Below are 23,354 nucleotides of genomic sequence, written 5' to 3'. Positions count from 1 at the left end.
GTTGGAAATTCTTCTTAGCTTAGTCCATCATGTGGGACTTTGGAATTCATCTCATAATTAGTTGAGAAGTTTTTTTTTTATTTCAGATACTTTTTGGCTCCTCTATTCTGCATAATCATTTTGACCTCTCCTTTTTCTTTTCTTCCCCCCCCCCCTTTTTCATGGGGTTGGAACAGGCCTCCTTTCAGGGATATGTCTGCCAAAATACACAGGCACTCTATGCGTTAGTGTCTCAAGTCTTGTTTGAAATTAATCAGTGCTCTCAGTAGGAACACTCACCTCCTCAGAGGAATAGGCCCTACATCAGTTCCAGTCACATCTTTAGCTATTCTCTGGGCTGTGCTGTTGATCGTGCTGAGATAATGGAATGGCATGAAGTGTTTCAAGAATTGGGAATGGGAGTGGGAAACCCTCATTGGTTTACACTAAGACAGGACTCTTCATGCTTGCAAGTAATTGCTTTGAATGAGCTTGGTAGCTAACGCTATTCTTACAAAATGTGTCGTCATACCAACTAAGGAACCGGAGCTGGAGTGAACACTGGGTTAGGATTCCCTAGGGTTATGATAGATTCTGACTAGAAATAAAGGTCACTTGACTTAGGGATTCTTCAAAATGGTTACACTGAAAGTAACAAGCAAAACACCACAGAAACCAGTGAATGTAGCACTCAGCTAGAAGGTGCATTAATAGCACTTACTCCATAGCCAGGTAGCTCTGTGATTGAGTTTGCATTCCTAAAAAGCTCTGTTAAGATAGTTTGACCAGCTTCATTTATTTTCTCTCTTTTTCACATGCAGATCAACTTGACATCATTTCAATGGCTGAAACAACAATGATGCCCGAGGAAATAGAGCTAGAGATGGCAAAGATCCAGAGACTTCGGGAAGTCTTAGTCAGAAGAGAATCAGAACTCAGGTTTATGTAAGTATCAATTCCTCTCGGAAACACTATGCAAAATTAATCAAAATAGGAAAGAATGCTACTTAGAAGACTTTTATCTGCTTGACATTTTAAAAGGAAGAAAGATAAAGAGCATTCCAGCTAGGTGAATGCTTGCAAAATGCCACTGGGAAATGATTTTTGTAGTTGCAAAGGAAATTGTCTTTTTTATTCAGCATGATTTGCAGACGATAAAAATGGGATGTGTTACGTACAAAAGGAAACTTTAGCAAAGTACGTGTCTACAGAGCATATTTTTATACCCGACTTCAATCCTCTGTGGAAAGGATATTTGTCTGAAGGAAATATTAACAGGTAGGAGATTGGAGCTTCTAAAGTCTAAACTATTTCAGGCTTTATTCCTCACTTCATTAGTGGTCTTAGTTCATGACACAAGAGAGCACGCTGTGTTCCACAGTAACAGCAGCCAAGATTTGACGTTTCTAAATGAAAGCCATTAAGTTATAAACACAAAATACATTTCCATAGATCAAGTTAAATAACAGTATTCCATGAGAGATTTTCAAAACTGCCGAAAGGGTCAGGCATAGGAGCCCAAATGAATGTTAATGAATACCAATAGAGTTCTGATGATGGAGTCCATAGAGTTTGTGTTGTTAAATCGCTGAATCACTTAAATTAGCACATGCTTCTTTTAATAGCCTTTGGGAATTAAATATATATATATATATATATTAGACTTTGTCTCATTAAAAAAATATTTTTTACTTTTTATTCCTAACAATAAAGACAAATGAAAAGGATGTTGCAAGTAATACTCAAGCAGTACAGCAGCAGATGTTCTTTACTGCCTTTCATTCTAAATAGCTTTCACTCACAGTGAGTCAGTTTTATTTATCTTTTAACAACATGCTGACTATTAACCTCCTGTTGGACAAACATCACAACTCAGTTATCTCAGTGGTCTAAGTTTTGTACATGCTTAGCCAGACAAGTTACCTAACTCTAACTCATGGACATGCTGGAGAAGGCTTTATATGCAGCCATATGTATTTCTTTCATTTATTTCCTGAAGCAGTGGATTGCTAGTGCTCCAAGACTAGAAATCTGTGATAGGTTATGATTTTAAGTAATATTAGGAGTTGATTTCTTCTGACAGGACTGGATTTCCCCATGAATTACCTGTAAAACCTGCATGAAACTGTGCTTGATTTGACTTGGACAGTGTGCCTGCCAACTAGTAGTGCTGCACCTATGCTCATACCAGGGAGTCAAAGATCAGCTCTAATGAGAATCAGATCACTTTAGATCTTATACTTCCTTTAGCCTTTTATTCTTTTACAACAAAAGAATAAAACATACAAATAGCAATGGAGAAAATGTTTGCATTCCCATTTTTTCTCTCACGCTGTGAGAGAAGTGAGTAACAGAATAGAAATTCCTTTGATTTAAATTGGGTGGTTTTTAGTTCCTACCAAAGCATGAACAAAACGATCAACTAATAAATTCCATATCAGTTTCACATCCAGCCATAGATTAAATGTCCTTTTTTTAAAAATAATGGTTCATTCTTCTCACTGTCTCGCTGAATTTCTCAGTTTTTGTATTCACATGTAGCCAGATCCCAAAGCTAGAAGAAAGCATATTGTAGATTTACTTCAAAGAAAAAGAAAAAAAAGAAAAAAAAAGGAAGTAAGCTGGAGAGCTCATGCTCTGAGTGTATCATCAGCACTAATGATGCTCTCAGCTTTACTTAAACCAGCAATCACCACAGCTTTTCACAGCATGGACATTGTATTTTATAAGCATTTGCACTCAAGAATAAGAAACAAAACACTCCAAACCAAACCTGTTTTTGATGAAAATCAGTGCAAACTCTTCCCCTGTTAGAGCTATGGAGGCTTAATCCCTGGAAAAAACTTGTTCTAACTACAAATTGAAATTATTGTTTTCCTCAAAGAAGAAGTACAAAGCAGACTGAGATAGAATAATAATGAAACTCACTGTCACTGATTTTTGAAACAGCTCTGCAACAGTGTTTATTGAATTTCAATACTGTTACTGTTATGTCAGTATTTTGCATGAAGAAATGCAGTAGCCTTGAAGTAAAGCGCATGCAGCAGAGAACTGATCCAGGTTAGCATAGCAGCCAGTACAAATGCAGAAGAAACAGGTCTAGGAAGGTCTAGGAAGGCCTGGACGCTTAGAGGGACAGCAGTCAATTTGCATGTTCTCACTCATCTATACGTGAATCAGCTGATGTGCAAGATCATCATGAATATTCTTTCAGGCAGTTCCTCAGCTATTGTCTCTATAGAATGTCTGTGGGGTTTTCTCGGCCTCAAGGAGCACGCAAGATACACAGTCAGCTTTGCTTACATTGAAAATTAAGGCACTGAGGCCTTATTGTAGTGGGTGTTAATGTAAGGATTAACATTACCTTTCCTCTGCTAAACAAAGTAACACCGGTGACTAATGAAGTCTGTAGGACAACAAAAGGGATAAATGAAATATGTCGCTCCTCTGTCATTACAGCAGTGTACTTTACTGTGCTCACAGGTGCTAACACTTCAGTATCTAAATAAAATCTTTACAGAGTGGTTCATCATCACTAACAGCTTTAGAAGAGTCACCCTGTAGGGTGAAAGAAAGAGTAGGACGGCAAAGAAATCAAAGCCAGTTACTTAATCATCATTATTAACTCAAAGCAAGACCTGGCAGATCTGAGGAAAGGAATCAGGCAGTGGAATTAAGCTTAGAAAAAAATTGATTTAATGGTATCGAGCGTAAAAGGCAGTACTGAGCAGTGTTCAAAAACCATGCAACACTGTGTATGTGGTTCTTTCTGATATAAATCCAAGCAGATTCTGTTTGCCCTCTTATCTTCCAGCCACTGCCTATCACACATATCAGTAGGTCAACACTGGATTTTCAGTTTTCAAAATTAAAGAAAATGCCCATTGTATTTGAACAAATTTCACATACATGTCTGTGATCACATATTGATTTAAAATACCAAAACTTGTTCTTTTAGTTAATTAATTCCTCTCTTTTTAGTTCCATCTCTTTGCAGCAGTCTCACTGAATAAGCAACTTACTTTGTGCTCTACAGGATGCTAAAATTACTTACAGCTTTGCTCCAAGTCGATGACAAAAAGATTCCTCTCTCCAGGTAGAAAATTTCCACCTTTTGAAAGAGAAGTCTCTTTCAAAAGTCAGAGTCAGAGTCACTCTCAGGATGCTGAAATCAGTCACCAGATAAGAGAACTCACCCTGCTGCAGGTTCCTGGTCCTGGTTAAAGGGGAAGGGCATCGATAATCCCTTCAACAAGGAACGCACTTTATACTTCAGTTTTAGAGGGAGCCCTTTCCACTGTGGAACCACAGGAGGCAATGCCAATGCCTGCTGGTTCTCGTGGGTGAAACAAGCATTTAGACTGTATGAAGGAAAATGAGATGTGTGGCAGCTCGACCACATGATGCAAAATGGCCACCCAGTCTGTGGCATGTGATATAAAATGGCCACTCAGTCTGCGAGAACTCAACTGCGTGATACAAAATGGCTGCCTGGTCTGAAGGAGCTCAGCCACGCAATACAAAATGGCCACCCAGTCTGCGAGAACTCAACTGCATGGTACAAAATGGCTGCCCAATGTGTGTGTGCTCAGCCATGTGATCAAAATGGCTGCCCAGCCAGTGGGAGCTCAGCCGCGCTATACAGAATGGTCACCCCGTCTCTGGTACCATTGCACAGACCTTCTCTTGATACCTACCCTTACAGGCTCCATGTGCTTCCTTTACTTTGTCCCAGGCTGTATGGCACAAAGGGCCGTGGGCTGCCAGCTAAGCTCTCAAAGCACTGTGTTTTTCCATGACCGTCTCTGATGACTATGACTACTGCTGACAGCTTTCAGAAATTGCATCATCCCCCACCAGAGAAAAATTTGGGCATAGACTTCATCAAAATTGTCTTAAAATTCAGAAGATATCCTTAGGATGGTGTTTCACATTGTGTCCCTGTACTGGGCTCACCAATCATGTATGGGCCACAGCTCCCCGAAGCACTGTCTGCTGTTTGTAGTGCCAGACCAGCAGCTGTCTGTTGAAGAGGAATACCTGTGTTTTCTCAAGATGGTGGTGGTGTGTGCCAAAAAGGGCAGCTTTCTGATTTTACTTGTTTTTAGTGATACAAAGAAATACAGGAAGCAGAATCAGCTGAAACAATCACTTGACAAGTCACAGTGTTTCTCAGACCTTGGTGCAACCTGCATATCAGATATCAGCCTTTGTAGGCCTGTCCTTCGCTTTGCTCCCTGCTATTGTTGCCTCCTTTAAGAAAAAGAAGGGCAGCTGAAGACAGCTGTGCTCTTCCCGTGTTATTTCCAGATGAATACATACTTGCTATGGAAAATTATCTGACGTTTATTTAAAGCACACTTTCAGATTATAAAATTAAGATTTCCTCAATTAAATAATGCCCGTATTTGCATTGTACAATCACATTTTAGACAAATGCCTATGCACAAAAATCTACACAACTTATAGTGTGTAATTTCTTTAAGTTATGCTATCTCCAGCTCTTCCGGGTTTATTTCCAGAGGAGCTGAAGACTCAGCCCGCATTGATAGGAGGCAGACAATATGTACGTAAGAGCATCAGTTTATAGCTAGCTGGCATTCCCTCTCATTCTTATCTCATACTTCTCTCAGCTGATTCCCTAAAATGTTCTCTGTAAGATGAGTTTTGGGTCAAAATGTAAATTTTCAATCTGTCTTTGCGCCTGAGGAGAGTAAACATACCACTTTAGAACATGCATGCTCTCCCTTTCAAATTCTTACGTCCCACTTCCATTTATTCTTTCCTAGTGAGATGACAGACCCAGAAGCCAAGAGAGCTGCTCATGCGGCTTTCTCCTCATTGCACATTTAATGTGTTACTGCTCTGGATGCTTGTGTGTGGCTTTAGAAGCAGTCTAAGATTCATATCACTGCAGAGCATGGAAATTTACATGCTGAATGACATGATTGTAAAAATGGATAATACATGTGTTAACTCCATTTAGGCAGCAAAACCTCAGACCGCTGATTCAGTAACAGATCAAAACTGATGCTCAGAATCATTTGTGGTGCAGAATTCATGTATTTTAAAATATATTAGTATATTCTCACCCAGTAAGTATTAATAGCATAGGTGAGATTTCATCATCCACAGTTACTGCCTATGGCTGTGAATAGAAAAGGCACTGAGTTCATATGAAATAGCAGTCACTGTCATCATGAAACATGCTCTTTGGGAAATCTGCCAGTGCCTGATACTGCTGGCCTCCCAGATGGAGAGCAGAACTCGAAGCCAGCTATACTGTATGACCTTGAACTAAAGCTGTGCAAGTTGCTTCTACCTGTGATAGCTGTCTTGGGAGTAGTTAATTCTGCCATGTAGGCAATACCAAATGGCAATTTTTTAATATAGGGCATATAGGATATTAAATAGTAAGCCCTATAGTAAGCCCTACTAGGTTGCTTTAGGCGATTGTTGAAAATAATTTTTCTTACCTCATAAACCTTGTTTTATCTATAAAAATGTTACAAACACAATGCAGCCAATGTTTGCTTAATGGCTGTGCTGTTATTACAGTGCTAAACTAACACTGAAAAAAACAGAACTACCTCCATATTGACTTAGAGTTTAAATTGGTCTTTGTACAGTCTCACTATTAGCTGACTCCCCCTTCTCCAGAATGCTCATAACATCTGCATCATCTGCATCATCCAAATTCTCTACAGATCCATTCTGGTTTTTGGACCATTTTAAATTATTATATTGGCTGACTTGTAATGTCAGAAGCAATTACCTTTTATGTGGATGTGTGTGCTGTAACTTGACATTGCCCTGGTAATAAACTCCTAATAGTAGCCCCACAGTTTCATTAGCTAGCCAGAGTACTAATTAACCCTTGTAGTCATTTTTGTTTGTTTTTTTTTCTTCTGTATTTTACTGTTGTTTGTTTATTTGTTTGTTTGTGGTTTTTCTCCCAGTTAGGCTTACTTTTTGTTTTCCTTTTTAATATTTATCCTGTTCCCACTTTGCAAAAAACAAGAAATCTCTCTTTTGCTGCTATGACATTGATGTAGAAATAGAGTTGAGGTCGTCAGTAATGATTGCTATACTATAGATAATATTGGACACAATGGTGGAATTTTAAATTTAGTGTAAATTGATCATGGAGAAACATTCATAGTCAAAGTTCGTTACAAGGACAATAACACATAACAGAAGTTCAATAGGATTCTTGCTTTCATGTCTTTTGTGGTAGCTGCAGCATACTGGTGTTTTGAAGTACACTGGGGTATGTCTGCTGAGTGCCTAGCTTTATGTGATCACTGCAGAGCGACACAACACCAAGTTACACAAGAGCTGCAGAAGTGAGAGGTTCATTCATTTGGTTGTGATTACCTTCAGTATAAGGTTATGACCTTTGACATGGTCTCCCCCCCACATCCTTATCTCTGAATTGGAGATTTGAAGGATGGACAATTTGTTGGATAAGGAATTGGTTGGAAGGTCGCAGCCAGAGGGTTCTGGTTGATGATTTATGACCAGGTGGAGGCTGGTAACAAGCAGTTTCCCCCACAGGTCTGTCTTGGCACTGGTACTCTTTAACATCTTTATCAGTGATGTAATGATGAGATTGTGTGCATCCTCAGCAGGTTTGCTAGTAACACCAAGCCAAGTGGGGCAGTTGATATGGCAGAAGGAAGGGATACCATCCAGAGGGACCTTGATAAACTTGAAAGGTGTGCCCTTGTGAACCTAATGGGGTTCAGCAAAGCAAAGTGCAAGGTTTTGCACTTGGGTCAGGGCAATCTGAGATATGTATGTATTCACACCTGGAGAAGAGCTCCTTGAAAGTATCCCTGCTGAGAAGGACTTATGTGTCCTGGTAGATGAAAAACTGAACACAAACCAGCAGTGTGCTGTTGCTGTCCAGAAGCTGCATCAGAGAAAGAATAGTCAGTGGGGAAAGGGAGGGGGTTCTAGGATAGGACAGGAGGCTTCTTAACTAAAGGAGGGGATATTTAGATGAGATGTCAGGGGGAAATTTTGCACTGAGAAGGTGATAAGGTGCTGCAACAGGCTGCCCTGAGGGGCTGCGGAAACCCTGTTCCTGGAAGTGTTCAAGGCTAGATTGGACGGGGCCCTAAGCAATCTGACCTAGTATTTCATCTAGCAGTTGGCAAACATACCTGCAACCTGGGAGCTGGAACTTGATGATCCTTCAGGTCCCTTCCAACCTAAGCCATTCTATGATTCTGTAATTTCAGTGGACTCTCTCACTTGCATTTTGCTAAATGCAGGAGAGTATAAATAGATCAGCTGTGGTTCAGCAACAGATTGGAAAGTCCTGAAATGGACTGATTGCCAGTGTTTAAGTTCATACCAGATACTTTTATATTCTGTTCATCTTTGATACAAGATGGTTGTTCTTCTGGTTTTAAAAAGAAGAAAAGGTCAAATGTGGAAGCTAATAAAGAAGGAAGTTTATCATCAATTCTGCTAATGATGCTATTGATACAGAAAACTTGAGGTTCCTGCTTCTGCTGCCCAACAACAAAAAATAAAACTACAGACCAATGTAAATTAACTACGCATATGAGTTGACCCTGTGCTTCTACATTCACTCTTCTGTATAATATTGTAATAGGTCTTAAACACTTCTGAATATATATCCAACGACCCCATTGTATATTTTTAGACATATTATCTTAGACAATTTTTGTAGAGATACATTTCCTTCCATAGTGGGGCATTCCCAGGAATGCTCTTGCTCCTGTTACTAGTGAAGCTGACAGTAACACTTCATAACTGACAGAGGAGATGGCTGAGCTCAAGAGAATTTAACAATGTCAGTAAGAATGAAATATAGGCAGCTTCTTCAGACAACGTTCTGAATTTCTGTGAAGTATGCCTAAAATGTGACCTCCAGGGACTGGTATTTTCAGGTCCTGCCACCTTCAACTGAATGAAATGACAGCTGAATTACAGCATCGCTTTACAACGTTGCAGTCCAGTGCTTTTATCCACCACTTTTCCACTGAAGAGTGCTTTTAGCAAGAAAAGTCAGGCTTGCTTAATTTAACAGTTAAAGGTAATCATAGGATTTTGATTTGTAACCTGATGTGTGAAGCAGGCTGGTCAGCAATCTGTTATCTGAGTTGCCAGCTTTGTGTCTTCCAGCCTGAGAAACACAAGATGCTGAGCTCAGTAATAAGGTGATAATCCCATATGGTGAGGGTTGCTCCAAAAGTAATGCCTCCTGTTTTATTATGTTGACCCATGATGTCACAAGGCGGATGTTGGTGGAATGACAGTGGAAACTGAACCTTCCCACCAATATCCCATGATATTTTGTTGCCGTGTGACAGATGGCAGCAGAGGAGCATTCTGACAGAGTGGTGTCAGACATGGAAGTGTGTATAAAGCAAAGGGGTTTTCTTCCATTTGGAAAACATGGCACCGCTGACATTCATGGGCACTTGCTGAACGTTGATGGAGGCTGAACAGTGGCTGTTTGCACAGTGAGGCACTGGTGGTGTGTTTCAGCAGTAGTGACAGTGACAGCTGGTCACCTCTGCTGGTGCAGATTTATGAGCATGGCATGCAGGTCTTGTTCATTGCTGGCAAAAATGCACAGGTAATGGTGGTGAGTGTGTTGCAAAATAGTGTTTGGTAGCTGAGAATTTGCTCTATCCAATAATGTTATCGTGCTCTTTGCATCTGTTGTGGTTTCCATGGAAATAAATAGGAGGTATTACTTTCAGAGCGATCTACATAGTTCTAACCCACAAATCTTAAACATTTGACAAGCTTGTTGGCTCTCTTTTTCTTTGTCAGACGATTACAGTGAGCATTTACAGGTTTTCCTATTGCCTTTTACTATCATTTTTGCCTTTTTCTCTTCATTTCTTGAAGAAAGCACAGCTATAGCTAGCTACTGGGTTTTATAATAGGGAGTCAGGTTTTCCTCAGATGAAAAGAAGAACTGTCATGGAACAATTTTTATTGAAACAAAACAAAATACTCCTTCCATTTTCAGTACAGAATATTTTGTTTTTAGCTCCTCTCTGTCTGCCATTATCTTCTATAGCCTCAGAGACCCTCCAGGGCACAGCTGAACAGGAGGTCTCCTTTATTTCTTTGCCCTGCGCCCCCTCGTCCAGATGGTGGATGACAGAGGTGACTCATGCTGTCACCTCACTTATGGATCTTATGGGAAGGACAGTGCCTGCAGCATTCTGCTGCTGGTAATTGCACCAAAGAAGCATGTATCAGGGTTGAGTCACCATGCCCGATTACTGAAGACTCTTCCGACCCATTTATTTTCCTGTCGTTTTGTGACATGTTTAGAAAACCCTTTGCTCACGCTGTTCATTCATTTTGAGCTATTTTTTCATTTTTAAGGGCAAACAAAAGAATCTGCTTTTAGGTTTTGATAAAACAGTTTGAATACCAAGAAAGAAAGTAATACAAGCTTCTGTGGTATATCTCCAAGCATACAGAAGGTTTCTTGCAATAAGCCATCAAAAACCAGAAGCACAGAATTACATACTGTGTGTCAGGAAAGTCCATCCCTAGCTCATTGCTATTTCAGTTTCTCCAGGAATGGATTTGGGCTCTTAATAAGAGAAATGTTTTATCATCCTCATAACTCACATATTCAGAATTGCTGGGCAGACATTTAAAGTTTAGCCTGGGGGGGAAACAGACATATTGTAACCGCTGTTTGGTTTACTGGTGCTTTTTCTATGACATCAAAGATGATTTTGCAGGGACTGCAAAATCCAGAGGACAGAGAGTTCAGCAAAGGTTGTGTTGATATAGCAAATTTTATGCATATGTCTTTGGAGATTGCTTAAGCAGAGCTGAAAGATATCATTTCAGTACTCTGGGCTACTCTATAGGGATCCTTCTGCATTCAGCACAGAACAGCAGCCTGCTTGTGTTGCTCTCCTTCGAGAAGAGCACTGGGTGCACAGGGAGCATAGCAGTGCTCTTAAATAAGCTGGACAGTAGTCTGTGCAGCTTTTCCTCCTGTCCATGTTGCAATCTGACGGATCGCACTTACAGCATGGAACATCAAGTGCTACAGAATAGTCTCAGCACGTCTCTCCAGCTTCTCTGTAAAAGGTTAAGGGACCCAAAGGGTTTTTGTTCTCTGTGCTACATGTATTCCTGCTCTCTTTAAGATTGCCAGAGCTCTTTTTATACTTCCTTGAGAGGTCTGACAGTGCTGCCGATATGCTCTCCATCAAACCCTGACTATCCAGCACAGGAACCAGAGCACAAAGGGGAAAAGAGAAGGAGGTTCATATAACAGTCTGAATTAAACAGCCTTCGAAGCACTTTCTTCCCCATGAGACCTTGTTCTTTTCCCTTTTCTTTGAGAGCAGTGAGGTGGACCTTGCCCACAACATCGGTTGCTGCCCTACATACAGTGTTAATTGCTAGGAATGTTTTCTAGTAAAAAACAGCTATTCTTTCTGCTTTCATTAAGTCAGTTAGATGGGATGAATATATCCCATATCCCTCCTTTAGTAATTTAACCATATCTTTTTTTTTTTTTTCTTTTAATTTGATTTTTTTCCTAATGGGCACCATGGAGTGGATGAGAAACACAAAGGCTGTTTGACACAGATGGGAGGAAAGATGTTCTGTGTGCCTAAGGGATTGGTACAGATGGTCAATTGAATCATCAGAATGCACTGGTCTATGGAACTGGGACTCTGGAGAAGTCACCTGGAGCGTGACTTTTGGAATGCAGGTTGTCACAGAGCTGCTGCAGCCCCGAGGTGCTTGGCCACATTTTCACTTCTCTCCTGTGAGTTATGAGACAGGAGAATGAAATGCAAAGAATGCATATGGAGAGTGCAAAACGTATGCTCTGCAGTCAGGTGGAAAAGAAAAAAAGAAACCTAGAATAGTGGAGGCAATTGCATCTACAGTTGCTGAAAGGGTACAAAGCCTGTACTTTTCCCACCAATAGGTAATATGGAGCACAGGGACTCCACAGGGACTCCCAGACGTAGATGATTTTGCTCACTTGGAACATACTACCCGTGGTATTTTAATGCAATGGCATTAGCTTTTGGAGTTTCTTGAGAAGGCAGAGAGCCAAACTGAGGCAGTGAAGTAATAGCATCTTTCAGATCTTTCCAGAATGGGGCCCAATCTTCCTCAAAGGAAAAAAGTAGAAACTCACTGTTCTCTTCGCTAGTTGAGGGTCTGACCCTCAGCTATTTGAATACAGCAGTTCAGCAGTGAATGTTTCTTGCCAAAAACTTCTTTCTGTTAATCACGGCCATTTTCTTCAAATATATTAACACTCATTATATTAAAATGACACCCAAATGGCATGAACATTGAATGAATAAGGAGCTGCGTGGCTTGCTCAAATCCCAGCACAGTTTGAATACTGATTCTGTGAGGGGACAGTGTTTAAGATTGTTAATTGATAGGCGTCATTTCAGTACCATTTAGCATGATGGATCTCAAAAGTCAAACAGGCTTTGCTCATGATCAGTATGAATATGAGGAGTCCAAGTAAGAAAAATCCTTTGTATTAAGGTCTCTGCTGCCAGGTGTGCTGAACATACATGGCAGTGAACCATGGGCTAGCCTTGAGGATAACATGCCAATCTTGCCAATAACAGCAAGCCTTGTAAGTCAGGTGCATAGTAGGAGTGCAATGCCTTGAGAGACAATTAAACTTTTATTATCTCAGTGACTTCTGGAAGTCCAGAACAGTGCCCAAGCCCCTAAATCAGGAGGTTAGCAATAAAGAATTTTATGAGAGGTATTTCACTGTGACATCTGGGGAAGAGAGAAGTAAAAAAGATACTAGAAACAGGTGTCATAGCACAATGAATGGAAGGGAACTGGCAAAATGGAGTTGATCAAAGCAGCAAGTAAGACAAGGATCAGCACAATCTACTAACATGAGCAAAGCATCTGAGGGCCGGCTCCCCATGGAGACCTGCATTCCGTGCAGGGGAGGCAGGGAGAATAAAAGTTCTTAGGTTGCGATTAAAATCTGATTCGTGTCAGACACACCTACTTCTTCCACTTTTCACTTAATTCTGTAATTTGACTGCATTGTACTTTGTGCACTCATGCACTCTTACTCGCATGCTCTAATACCTCGGGTTTCCTATCTTGGAATAGCATTGCGACAACCCAAGCTCTGATAGAACTTCAGCTTCCTTTGGGTGCTCAGGCAACAGGCAAACCGCCCTTCAGGCACAGGATTATAGAAGAACGACTCACAGATCTGGGCAGACAAGGATTGACAGCTGAGTTGAAATATGCATAGTTAATTAAATGGGCTCTTTTTGTGCTCTTTATGGTGTGATTTCCAATGGAACCCCATGATGCAGCCCTCAGAACAAGTACATGAGCCTTGGCTGCCAGTGTGACTCAAGCAGTAAAATACAACTCTTGCTAGAAAGACTGCTGAACCTTGCTAACTTCAGGACTAAGTTAGTAAGGTCACAAAGAAAATTAGTAGTGGACTGTAAAGCTCATTCTGGCTGTGCCAAATACCACACCAGCTTCTGCTGCCCCTTTCCAGGACCACTGCTGCTCTCCCTCTTGCCATTTTCCCAATGAAAATTGCTGCTGCAATGCGTGCACCATAGCACACCAATGTTTTCCATAACTATTAAATATATAGAGATACCTGCTCTGTAAAGTTTGATTCAAGATACAATTAAAATAATCTGCAGTGACAAGTTTGACCTCCGTACAAATCAGTGAAACAAGTAACCAAAGGCTCAACAGCAAAAGCTGTACTATAGTCCATATCTGTTACAGCTGGTGAATGAGCTGCGTAAGAATCCCAAGGTTAAAACCCTGCCCTTCAATCTGGTACACGTCCCAGGAAAGGAACAGTACCACATACTCATATGAGATCCATCTGGTTCTGTCAACACGGGATGGGATTTGCATGTCTCTGACTGTGCTTTTTCTCTTTCTGCAGGATGGATGACATTCAGCTGTGCAAAGACATTATGAACCTTAAGAAGGAGCTGCAGAGCTTGGTAGCTATCCCAGGTAATGGCTGTCTCTAAGTCAGTATCAGGATAATGCTTGGGCAGTGCAGGAGATGGTTTCAGGAGCACACCTCTGCTCTTAGTGCAGACCTCCCTCAGAAACCTCCACCCAGGGCTCTTTTGTATAGTCTGTCTTCATATATTTCCTTCTTCCTCTGGTCCTTATTTTTATTTCTCTTTTCCTTCTCATCTTTGATCTTCTGGCATCCACAGTTGTTTTCATGCTGTATTTCACTGCTCCCTTGATGGCAAACCTGCAGATAACACTCAAATAAGGTGCACGTTCCCCTGCTCTTGCACTCCCTTGGGAATCTCGAGGGAACCAACCAGCACGGAGATGGTCAAGCAGAAAAGACAGAGGGCTGAGATAACAGGAAGAATGGAGGTCTTAAAACCATTACTGTGAATGAGAGATTTTTTCCTAGATATACCAATTTGTTGTCTCAGCTGTTGTTAAATCTGCCTTCCAGAGTAAAAAGAAACAGGTTTATACAAAAAGCAAGAGGCAAAAGCATGCTTTGCATTCTGCCTTAAATTTACTGCAAATACATTGCTCAGAGAAGGACTGGAGTTGTGTGCAGTTTTACAATCCTCACATCCAAACTCCAGCTGAAATCAATGAGAAGTTGTGCTTTGCTACAGCTTTGCTGTTTTAGATCATCCACAACAGTCCTGCACTGCTTATTTTGCAGATAGATTTTGAAAACACTGGGAGGCTTCACCAGGCTATCTACATTACAGTCCACGTTTTTAGCACCTCTCAGGTGTAATCTGTTGCCACCTCACTGCCAAGGACTGGTTTTCACACTCCTTTTATTATGCTCACCTCCTCCCCCTACATTTTATTGTGCAGCTTTAAACAGCATTCTCCCCTGGAAGGAGAGAACAGGTCAATCATGAAATAAAAAAGAGGTCCATTTTTCTCTCTCTGAGCCCATGTATTCTCATTTAGATAAGAACTCTTCCACTTTTCTCTGCTCTCAACAAAGTATGTTCACCATGTTGCTTGTATTCCCCTTCTTTACACTTCTTAGTGACTTACAGGTCACACTGGATTTGTAGCAACGCTGTTGGTATGTTGTTGGTTTTCAAACGAGGTGGGAAAGGATTACGAGTGATGAAAAATAGCTATGCATGAATACCCTTGCCTCACCTCTTTCGGTCTGCAATTTTCTCAACCCCTTTATCTTCTGCCTAACTCCTAGGGTTAATCAGTTTGAGGGTTTTCGATGCGATAGTCTGTTTTTCCCAATAACCTTTTTGAAACTATTTTCCAGTCACAAAGCGTTAAGCAGAAATCAACAGACAACAGTTTCTCCTCAGCACTACGCAGATATCAGCAAAAGTTCAGAATTTACATCTGAGCAGTTCCAGCAGCACCACCTTTTGGCAAGAACACTTTCACCTTCACAAAGGCTGTGCTGGCATTGCCACAGGACAGAGTGCTTACATAGCACGTAGCTAACCTAGAAAAAGCACCTTCTGGAAATGGGTTCATTCGTAGCACCTGAATCAGAATCTTCCTTTCACTACAGATCCACACAGGGCCCTGCTCTTTGGTTTCAGTGGGCTGTTAGCCAATGCAGTCACTGAGTTTATGGTACTGTGCCACAATACAGGATGCACGCATTTCAGGCATTTGGCAGCTGGTTTTCTAAGGAGAGGAGGGGATGGGAGAGCACGTTTCACAGTCCATGAAGAGGGCAGATGGAAAGAAGTGGAAAGTAGCTCCTATTATCAGCAGCGTAAAGAGAAGATGCCTTGTTACCAGATTTTATTTTACGATGGTTCTGCCTGTCATGAAATAGAGAGAAATTGTTCCTTTTGGAGTGTTCTCATTTTCCCTGAGATTAAGAGGAGCTGGTGTATCCTTAATGAAGAAAAATGGACCTTTTTTTTTTTTTTCCCCCTGTTACTGGAGGCATTGGGGATTTTCAGTTCTTGGTTCTTTGTTTTAAAGCCAAAACACTTCTTTAAAAAGATAGCAAAACAGCAGAGTAGCACCTTATAGAGTAATTTAGCATTAGAAGTAATAGCCTTTCACAAAGACCGTAGTGCACTAACTGAACAAAAACAAGAGATGGTAAGTAGAAGAAAGGAGGCAGCAGACAGAACTGCACGGTTCTGCAGTCACGGACTTCCATCACCAAAACATTCTTAGACAGCTGCAGTTCCCCTGCCCAGCTTCCTGCAATCTGAAGTAACAGCCTTTTTCTCCCTGCCCTATTTCTGACCAGAAAAAGAAAAAACAAAGATGGAGAAACAAAGAGAAGATGAACTGATTCAGAAGATTCATAGACTGGTGCAAAAAAGAGATTTTCTTGTAGATGATGCAGAGGTGGAGAGATTACGGTAAGAACTAAAAGCAACCAAATTCATGCTGAAGATTTCATTAGCCTAATTCTGCACTGGATAAGTGAGAACATTTATACTGCCAAGAGAAAATTGGTCTTTTAAAACCCGTTACCAAATTAAAAGCTTCTGCCTTATTCTGTGGAAAAAGGAAAACAAAAACCTAAAATACTGCACTTCTGCTCTCCATGCCAGAAATGTCCTAATTGACATCCCATGATGACAGAGGAGTTTAGACATTTTCTCATCAGAATGTGACTGGGCATTTACCATTACAAACGGAAGGATTGTCACTGCTGCCAGAGGATCTTATCACTGGTGGTGCAGACACCTCCATTATTATCATTGGTACTAAGTTTGCTCTCATTATTCCTTCCCTGTTTTGGCATTAAAAAAAAAAATTAAAAAAAAATGGAAAGGCAATTGCTAATTTAGGTTTACCTAACCTAAATGATAAGCAAGCTGGGAATCTCAGCCCAGAGTCATGGTCTTCTTATACAGCTGACTTTGAGCTGCTGCACTGAGTTCCAACGTCACATAAATAGTCAGGATTTTCCTGTTTCTTCCCCCCCTCTTTAATTCCGCAGTAATGATTCAAGGCTCCATCAGCCCATTTAGTGTGAATGACAGTATCTGCTCCAACACACTGCAATTCTAAGCAGGCAAAGGACCAGGGGGAAGCAAGCTTGCCAGTCCTGCAGTTGATCAAAGAGAGCAGGCCAAAGGCAGCAGGCTGACAAAAAGCCTGAGCTAACAACATAATCCAGAGCTGATTCTATGTGCAAATTGCAAATGCTGGCAGCAGCCAGACACTACAGAAGCCTAATTGTAGGCTTCTGAAAGCATAGTGCCATGCACTGTGCAGATGTGGCTACATTGGCGTTGATTGACAGTTGCAGTAATACCTGATGCTTTGCTTTAAAGCTTTGGACAATAAAGTCTGCTTTTGCTCTGAAATACTCCAACAGTGCTCCCACTGTTAGTGTTTAAATAAGCTAGCAGAGAAACTAAAACATCCTTATTAGAGGCTATCAAGGACAGTGACATCATCTTGTACCCAAGATAATATTGTGGCCTTCGTGGAAACAGAAACATACTTTGTTTTGGTGAAGACTGTGCCAGTGGAAGAATCTCATTTTGTTTAAGTTGATGTTTAAATTAAGCATGCTTATATCCTCTGCTTTATTTTGTAGAGGAAGGATGGTGAATGACTTTGAGGCCATCTTAAAATTGATGATGCTTTATGGTTTAAATCCTCTGATCAGAGAATATAGCAAATCCAGCACTGTTAGTAGAGAGCTTTGGGGAAAAAAAAAACAAAAACTCATGCATGTTTTCATGTAGGCAACTACTGTGCTTTAATAAGCAGCAAAAAAAAAAAAAAAAAAAAGTTTTTGACAAGAAGAAAGCCCCTCATTTAGTAGTGATTTGATCATAGCTGTTATGCCTTTTACTGTCCTGTTGGCCAACAAAGAGTAGTCTAACATACTACTTTTTTTCAGAGAGAAAGAAGAAGACAAGGAGATGGCTGAATTCCTCCGCACCAAGTTAAAACCCTTAGACAAAGCAACACCGTCTCTTACCAGTGAGTTCCTGAACATTAAGAAAAATAATAGGAATAATCTCAAGGACACTGGATATAAGGGTGTATCAATGGATGTTGGGCCAACCACTGCCAAATCTAGACTACAGCCACTTAGAATTTGGATGCCCAGTTACCCCTTAAAACTGAATCCACATACAACCACTTCAGGTGGTTTTTTACATTTTAAATATGCAAACTATATTGGTATATTGCCACAACCTGCTTTTGTAAGCAACTGGTTGTTGGTGTTATTTTTTGCCTCCAATTATTTTCCCTTCTAGCTTCACAAAGAAGTCTGGAAAACCCTCATAAGCAATATGCTGGGTACCTGAAGTCAAGACTGTCTAGTTTACAGCTGGCAAGATGTATAACAGCTGCCCCAAGTCTCCTGCATCTTACCACCAAAAATAAACTTCAGTCAACTCATGCAAATTGATTACAGATAGTACTACAAATACACACATTTCCTGATCCCTGGGAAGCTTTTAGTTCCAATTTTCACACAGAATTGTCACAGCAGGAATTTTAAAAGGAATTACTAGATTGATTTTCACCTGTCAGACATGGAAATGGTTAAGTGGGAGCAGTGTGCATGGATGGTAAATTCAGTCCCAAGCTGAAGAGGTTAGTACCCAAACACCACCACTTTGCATAGATCAACAGCTTGCTATAGAACATTCAGGAAAACATGCAATGACTGAAGTATGCGGTTTGCAGAAACATTTTCAAGATCCATCACTAATTTTTATCCTTTCAGCATGACTTACCTTCATTGTTAGTTTATTTTGTGTTTATTAAATACAACGTTAGTGTTGTAGTTCTTTTCAACCCCCCAAAAAATGAAAGCCTGCCTTTTTCTTGTTCTCATAGGTAGGGCATCCAAGTTGAAGAGAATAACCTTTACTAAGATTCTTATTCTTCAGCTCTGTGTTCAGAGATGCTCAGTACAGTAAGTGATTCTCTGTGGGAGGACCTTTTATCTGACCATGCACGTGTGAATATGAGTACCTGGACTGAACAAGATGCAAGCAGCTTACCCTTAGGGATGTCTGGATTCTTTAACCCTTCCTAGTTCCTTCCTGAAAATGGATAAGGCATCTTGAATATTATCAATGAAACAAATTTAAAAGGTTTGGAGGTAGATGGGGAGAATAATTAGTTATATTACTTTAAACCAGGAGCAGGAAGGAATAGCTTGATTGTAATAGTGTCCTGTCTTGAACACTGCAGGCAGCCCAACAGAAAAGAAGGCAGAACCTCCTCCAAGCAAGCCCGCCATTGCCAAGGCAGGATTGGCCATCATTAAAGATTGCTGTGGAGCCACACAATGCAGCATCATGTAGCTCTGGGCTCTCTACCATGTTTGTTGTCTTTTCAGATGTTTTCACTGAAGGAAACTGTAGGGTAGAGGCATCTAACAGCATCCCACTAAATGAATGAAGATCAACTGTGGTGCAGCTGTAACACGTGGAATGTACAATGGCAGGTTCTTCACTGTTGCATGGATCACTCAACACGCATGCCTAAAAAAGCAAGAAATCCATATAGTGGCTGTCCAGTGACCAGAAGAGATCTGTAATACTGTTAACAAAAATATCCCTGTGATAAAAGTGAAAGAAGTTTCATCAAGTAATGTGTAAAAAAGCAATTTTAGTAGGTCACTTCATAAGAATTTGTTGTATACCTTTCTCCTCTCATAAACAACACTCAAACATTTGCTGGAATATTCTGTTTTGGCTACTTTTTAAAATAAGAGCCACAAATAGCACTGCAGTATGTAAGACAACTGATAGATTAAATTAAACAATTTTAGGGTAACTGATGTTACATGCAAAATAATCATCACGTTAGCTTGTAAGTTAACTACTTTGCTGTGAAGTTTCACTTTGAATTGTTTCTCAAAACTAAATGTCAGTAACAAGAATGCTACAAGCAGGTATAGATTTTATACCCTCTGATTACTGAGTTACTCAAAATATGCTTTCACTGGGAAAAGTAAGTCTTGGTAAAGCTCTAGAAAGCACAGCTACAGTGATTGGTATGTAAAGGATTATTCCAGCTGTCTTATTTCTCTCATAGCTCTTCACTTCACAGAGTCAGAGGGGTAATTGCAAAATTTTTTGCCTACTAAAGTTGTATGCATTATGAGATTACCTGCCAGTGATGGGCTGCTGGGAGAAGAGCTGAACACACCAACACAGAACCAACATTTTTCTAATAGCTTAAAACCAACTATTAATTGCATAATTAATGACCATGAGAAATAGAAGCTATTAAGTGTGGGGAGACATCAGCTACCCAATACAAATTGGCCACAAGACAAATATAAAAATACAGAAGCAGACACTTGTGGTATGAAGATGATCATATTCTACACAAAATAGGTTGAAAATTAAGGGCAATACAGAAAGACTTGTGTGTTTCTCCATTTAATGCATTTCTGGTCTCTATGCAGATTAAAACTTGTAGAATTTAATATTAGCTGTCAGTAGCTGGTGTGTGACTATGTGTATTGTGATAGGTGTAAATAATAAAATAAATGTACATGATACAATGTGAAAACAATCTCAGGCTTAGAAGCAACAAACCGATAGCAAAAGTCCTTCAAGTAAGAAAGTTTTAAAGAGTAGCTTCAACTTTGCAAAACCAGCCAAGTTAGATGTGCACTTGTATACAAAAGAACCACAAAAGTATACAAAAGTTATGCATAAAGGGGGAAAATACCAACAGCAGAGCTACCCAAAAAGAATAGACTCGTTTTTAGAGAAAGTATCTTAAAAAGCTTTGAGGAGAAACTTTTGAGGAGAAAAGTTTTGAGGAGAAACACCATCAAGAGTAAATCAATATGTTCTTGTACAAATTAAAAACAACTCTCTAGAATTGGACTGGTTCAATGAAGAACATTTGCATTTCCAGAATCACTGCAGACTCGCTTGTGATGCAGGACTGGCGGTGACAAGATCCTTAAGATTTAAGGGTTGAGGAAGAAATAACACCAAAGGCTTCCACTAAGACATGAAGCACATTACATACTTTGTTCAAAGATGTGGAAAGAAAACACGTCCAAGGCTGAATAGTCAGATACAGTTGGACACCCTTGCTGATGCACAACATAAGGCTCTGTAGCTGTTAACAGCTACTCTGTCTCGTATGAATTGGAGGCTGTATAGCACCCATGTACTTATGGGAGTTCTGGGTGGAACTGCTTTGCCTATTGGGGAAAATACACTTGGAAGGGCAAGGAATGACCACTGACTTCTGGCCAGTTCAGCAGAATTTGCTGGTACCCTATTAAGATACTGATAATTCCTTATGTCTTTAGGTATAGATGTGTTACATCACAAAGTCAAAGGGAAGTTAAAAAATTACAACTTGCAGGGAAGCCTTAGAAGGGTCCACTGTTACAATCAAGTATTGCAAGTGCCAGTAAGTGAAGGGATTCACATACAGATATCAGAAGACAAGAGGTGACTTAAGAACATGAGAGTTTAAACCAGGCTGTGCTGATGACCAGCATATGTCCTATGTGCCACACAGCTGCCTACCACCACTCCCTTACAAAGAAAAAGCTATCAGCAAAACATAGGTCTGTAATTAAAATTTCACTGACATAAAATGAAGCTACGCAGCACTGGGATTCAGCAGGCATGACTACAAAGCTCTAATTAAAATGAAGCAAAAGCCCAACAAATGTGAACGTGATATGCCCTGAGGGACTTGATAAACAGCAGTATTAATGAAAGTAAACTTTATTTCCAGAAGCACTACCTTAGCTGAAAGGTTTTCCTTATGTGGCTCTTTTGGATGGGGAGCTCACAATGCTGTTCCACAGTAAAGTTGTTTTCTTTTTTAAAAAAAATAAAAGGCTGAGCTCTCAGCTGGGGTCAGCAGCACTGGTGTACAGTGTTGTCCATCCAGAACACAGCAGAGCCCTGATGGTTTGCTTCAAACAACAGCTGTGATTGAACAAATTAAACTTGGGAACTGTGCAGAAATCAGTCCTTGTGTTAAGAAATGAGACAAAAATACAGTACTTACCCTCAAGTATCATAGCTTCCATAACCCAATGAATACAGAACAGTGTGCACACTCCCCCCCAGTTCAAAACCAGCAGAAAACTTGAGACAAGAACATGTAGATGGCCACACAGTGCACCTGCCATCATTTCAGAGCCAGTTCTCCAATGCCTGTCAACTGTCTGCAAAAGGGAAATCTGTTTGACCAAAGCATGTAAAACCTTTTCTTGAAGTTCTGGCTGTTCATCCAGCCAAAAAGGCAGCAAGGCATCAGAGAGAGGAAAATTGGAGGTAGATTAACATTTCTCTGTGAGCTGGTAAACGTGGCTAAGCTCTGGGAAGGATCTCAGTTTGCAACAAGAAAAGTGACAAAGTGCTACTTGTACTGATCAGTAGTTCTACCAGCAAATGGTTCTCTTGTACCCTTCCCCTAGGTCTGCTGACTCTTCAGCAAAGTTAAATGTATTTCCAAATAAACTAAGCTGCTGTATTATACTAAGCATGTGTTGTTTTGTTCTTAATACCGAAGGAAGTGGTTGTGGGTTACAGTGGGATGCATTCACCACGCTGCACTTTTGAAAACAAGGATTACTGTTCTGCAAGAAAAAGGATTTGCTAAGTTAGTACTGCAAATGAAATGGTTCTTACTGAGGAAAAAAAAAAAAAAAAAAGTTCCTCCAGCAGGCCCCACAGGAAAGCAAATAGCCAGTGTCGTGCCTGTCCCAGACAGCTTTGAAACGTTACAGCAGCCTAGAGCTCCAAGCATTTGGAAAAATAACTGTCCCAATAGAACCGGGTATCATTCCAACAAAATCCAGTTCAGCTCAACAGAAAGCTTTGAACATAACCCTGCAGCCCAACTGAGGAATGTCTGCTCAAAACCAGCAATACATGGGGAGAGAGATTGTACCATCCAGACTTCCTCTGCCTGACTGTCCCAATGACTGCAGGTTACTCACGACTTGTTACCCAAGATACAAGTTCCCAAGTTCTTTCAGGAACATTTCCCCTCATCCTCCAAAAAGAAACAGTAGTAGTTTACTTATTTTTCAAGAACACTGCATACACCAGCATCACGTCCCATACAGCTGCAGGCCGATCTGCAGGGCTGGAAGTACTTGGGCACGCCTTCACCTTCGTGGCTGGCTAAGTTCACGTGTGATTCAGTTTTTCGTCACACTTCATGCCCTCTCACACAGACATAAGAGCACACTCCCATTTGCAGCTGTGCAGACACTTAAGGAGAAAGTTCTCCCAATATTCTACTCAGTTTGATCTCAAGCCAAGCTATTGGCACTACAAAGCACTTACAGCTGACTGAAGTCTACTGCTTCAAATGAGTTAGAGCTCATTCTACATGAGATATAGAATTGCATCCTCAGAGACATGGTC

General features: G+C 40.6%; 1 protein-coding gene across 1 annotated transcript in view; it reads left to right on the top strand.

The window, feature by feature from the left end:
• Positions 1 to 20,500, top strand: part of BMERB1 (bMERB domain containing 1) — a 44,781-nt gene extending 24,281 nt beyond the window's left edge. Inside the window, exons 2-6 of the mRNA XM_052680132.1 lie at positions 801 to 924; positions 13,937 to 14,010; positions 16,247 to 16,361; positions 17,864 to 17,946; positions 19,177 to 20,500. Of these exons, the coding sequence (XP_052536092.1) occupies positions 801 to 924; positions 13,937 to 14,010; positions 16,247 to 16,361; positions 17,864 to 17,946; positions 19,177 to 19,289 (509 nt within the window). The 3' untranslated portion in view covers positions 19,290 to 20,500. The remainder of the gene's footprint in view (positions 1 to 800; positions 925 to 13,936; positions 14,011 to 16,246; positions 16,362 to 17,863; positions 17,947 to 19,176) is intronic.
• The last annotated feature ends 2,854 nt before the right edge of the window (positions 20,501 to 23,354 follow it).

Source organism: Tympanuchus pallidicinctus, unplaced genomic scaffold (assembly GCF_026119805.1).
Source record: "Tympanuchus pallidicinctus isolate F22 unplaced genomic scaffold, pur_lepc_1.0 scaffold18, whole genome shotgun sequence".
Taxonomy (NCBI): Eukaryota; Metazoa; Chordata; class Aves; order Galliformes; family Phasianidae; genus Tympanuchus; species Tympanuchus pallidicinctus.
This window is presented reverse-complemented; position numbering and strand designations above follow the sequence as displayed.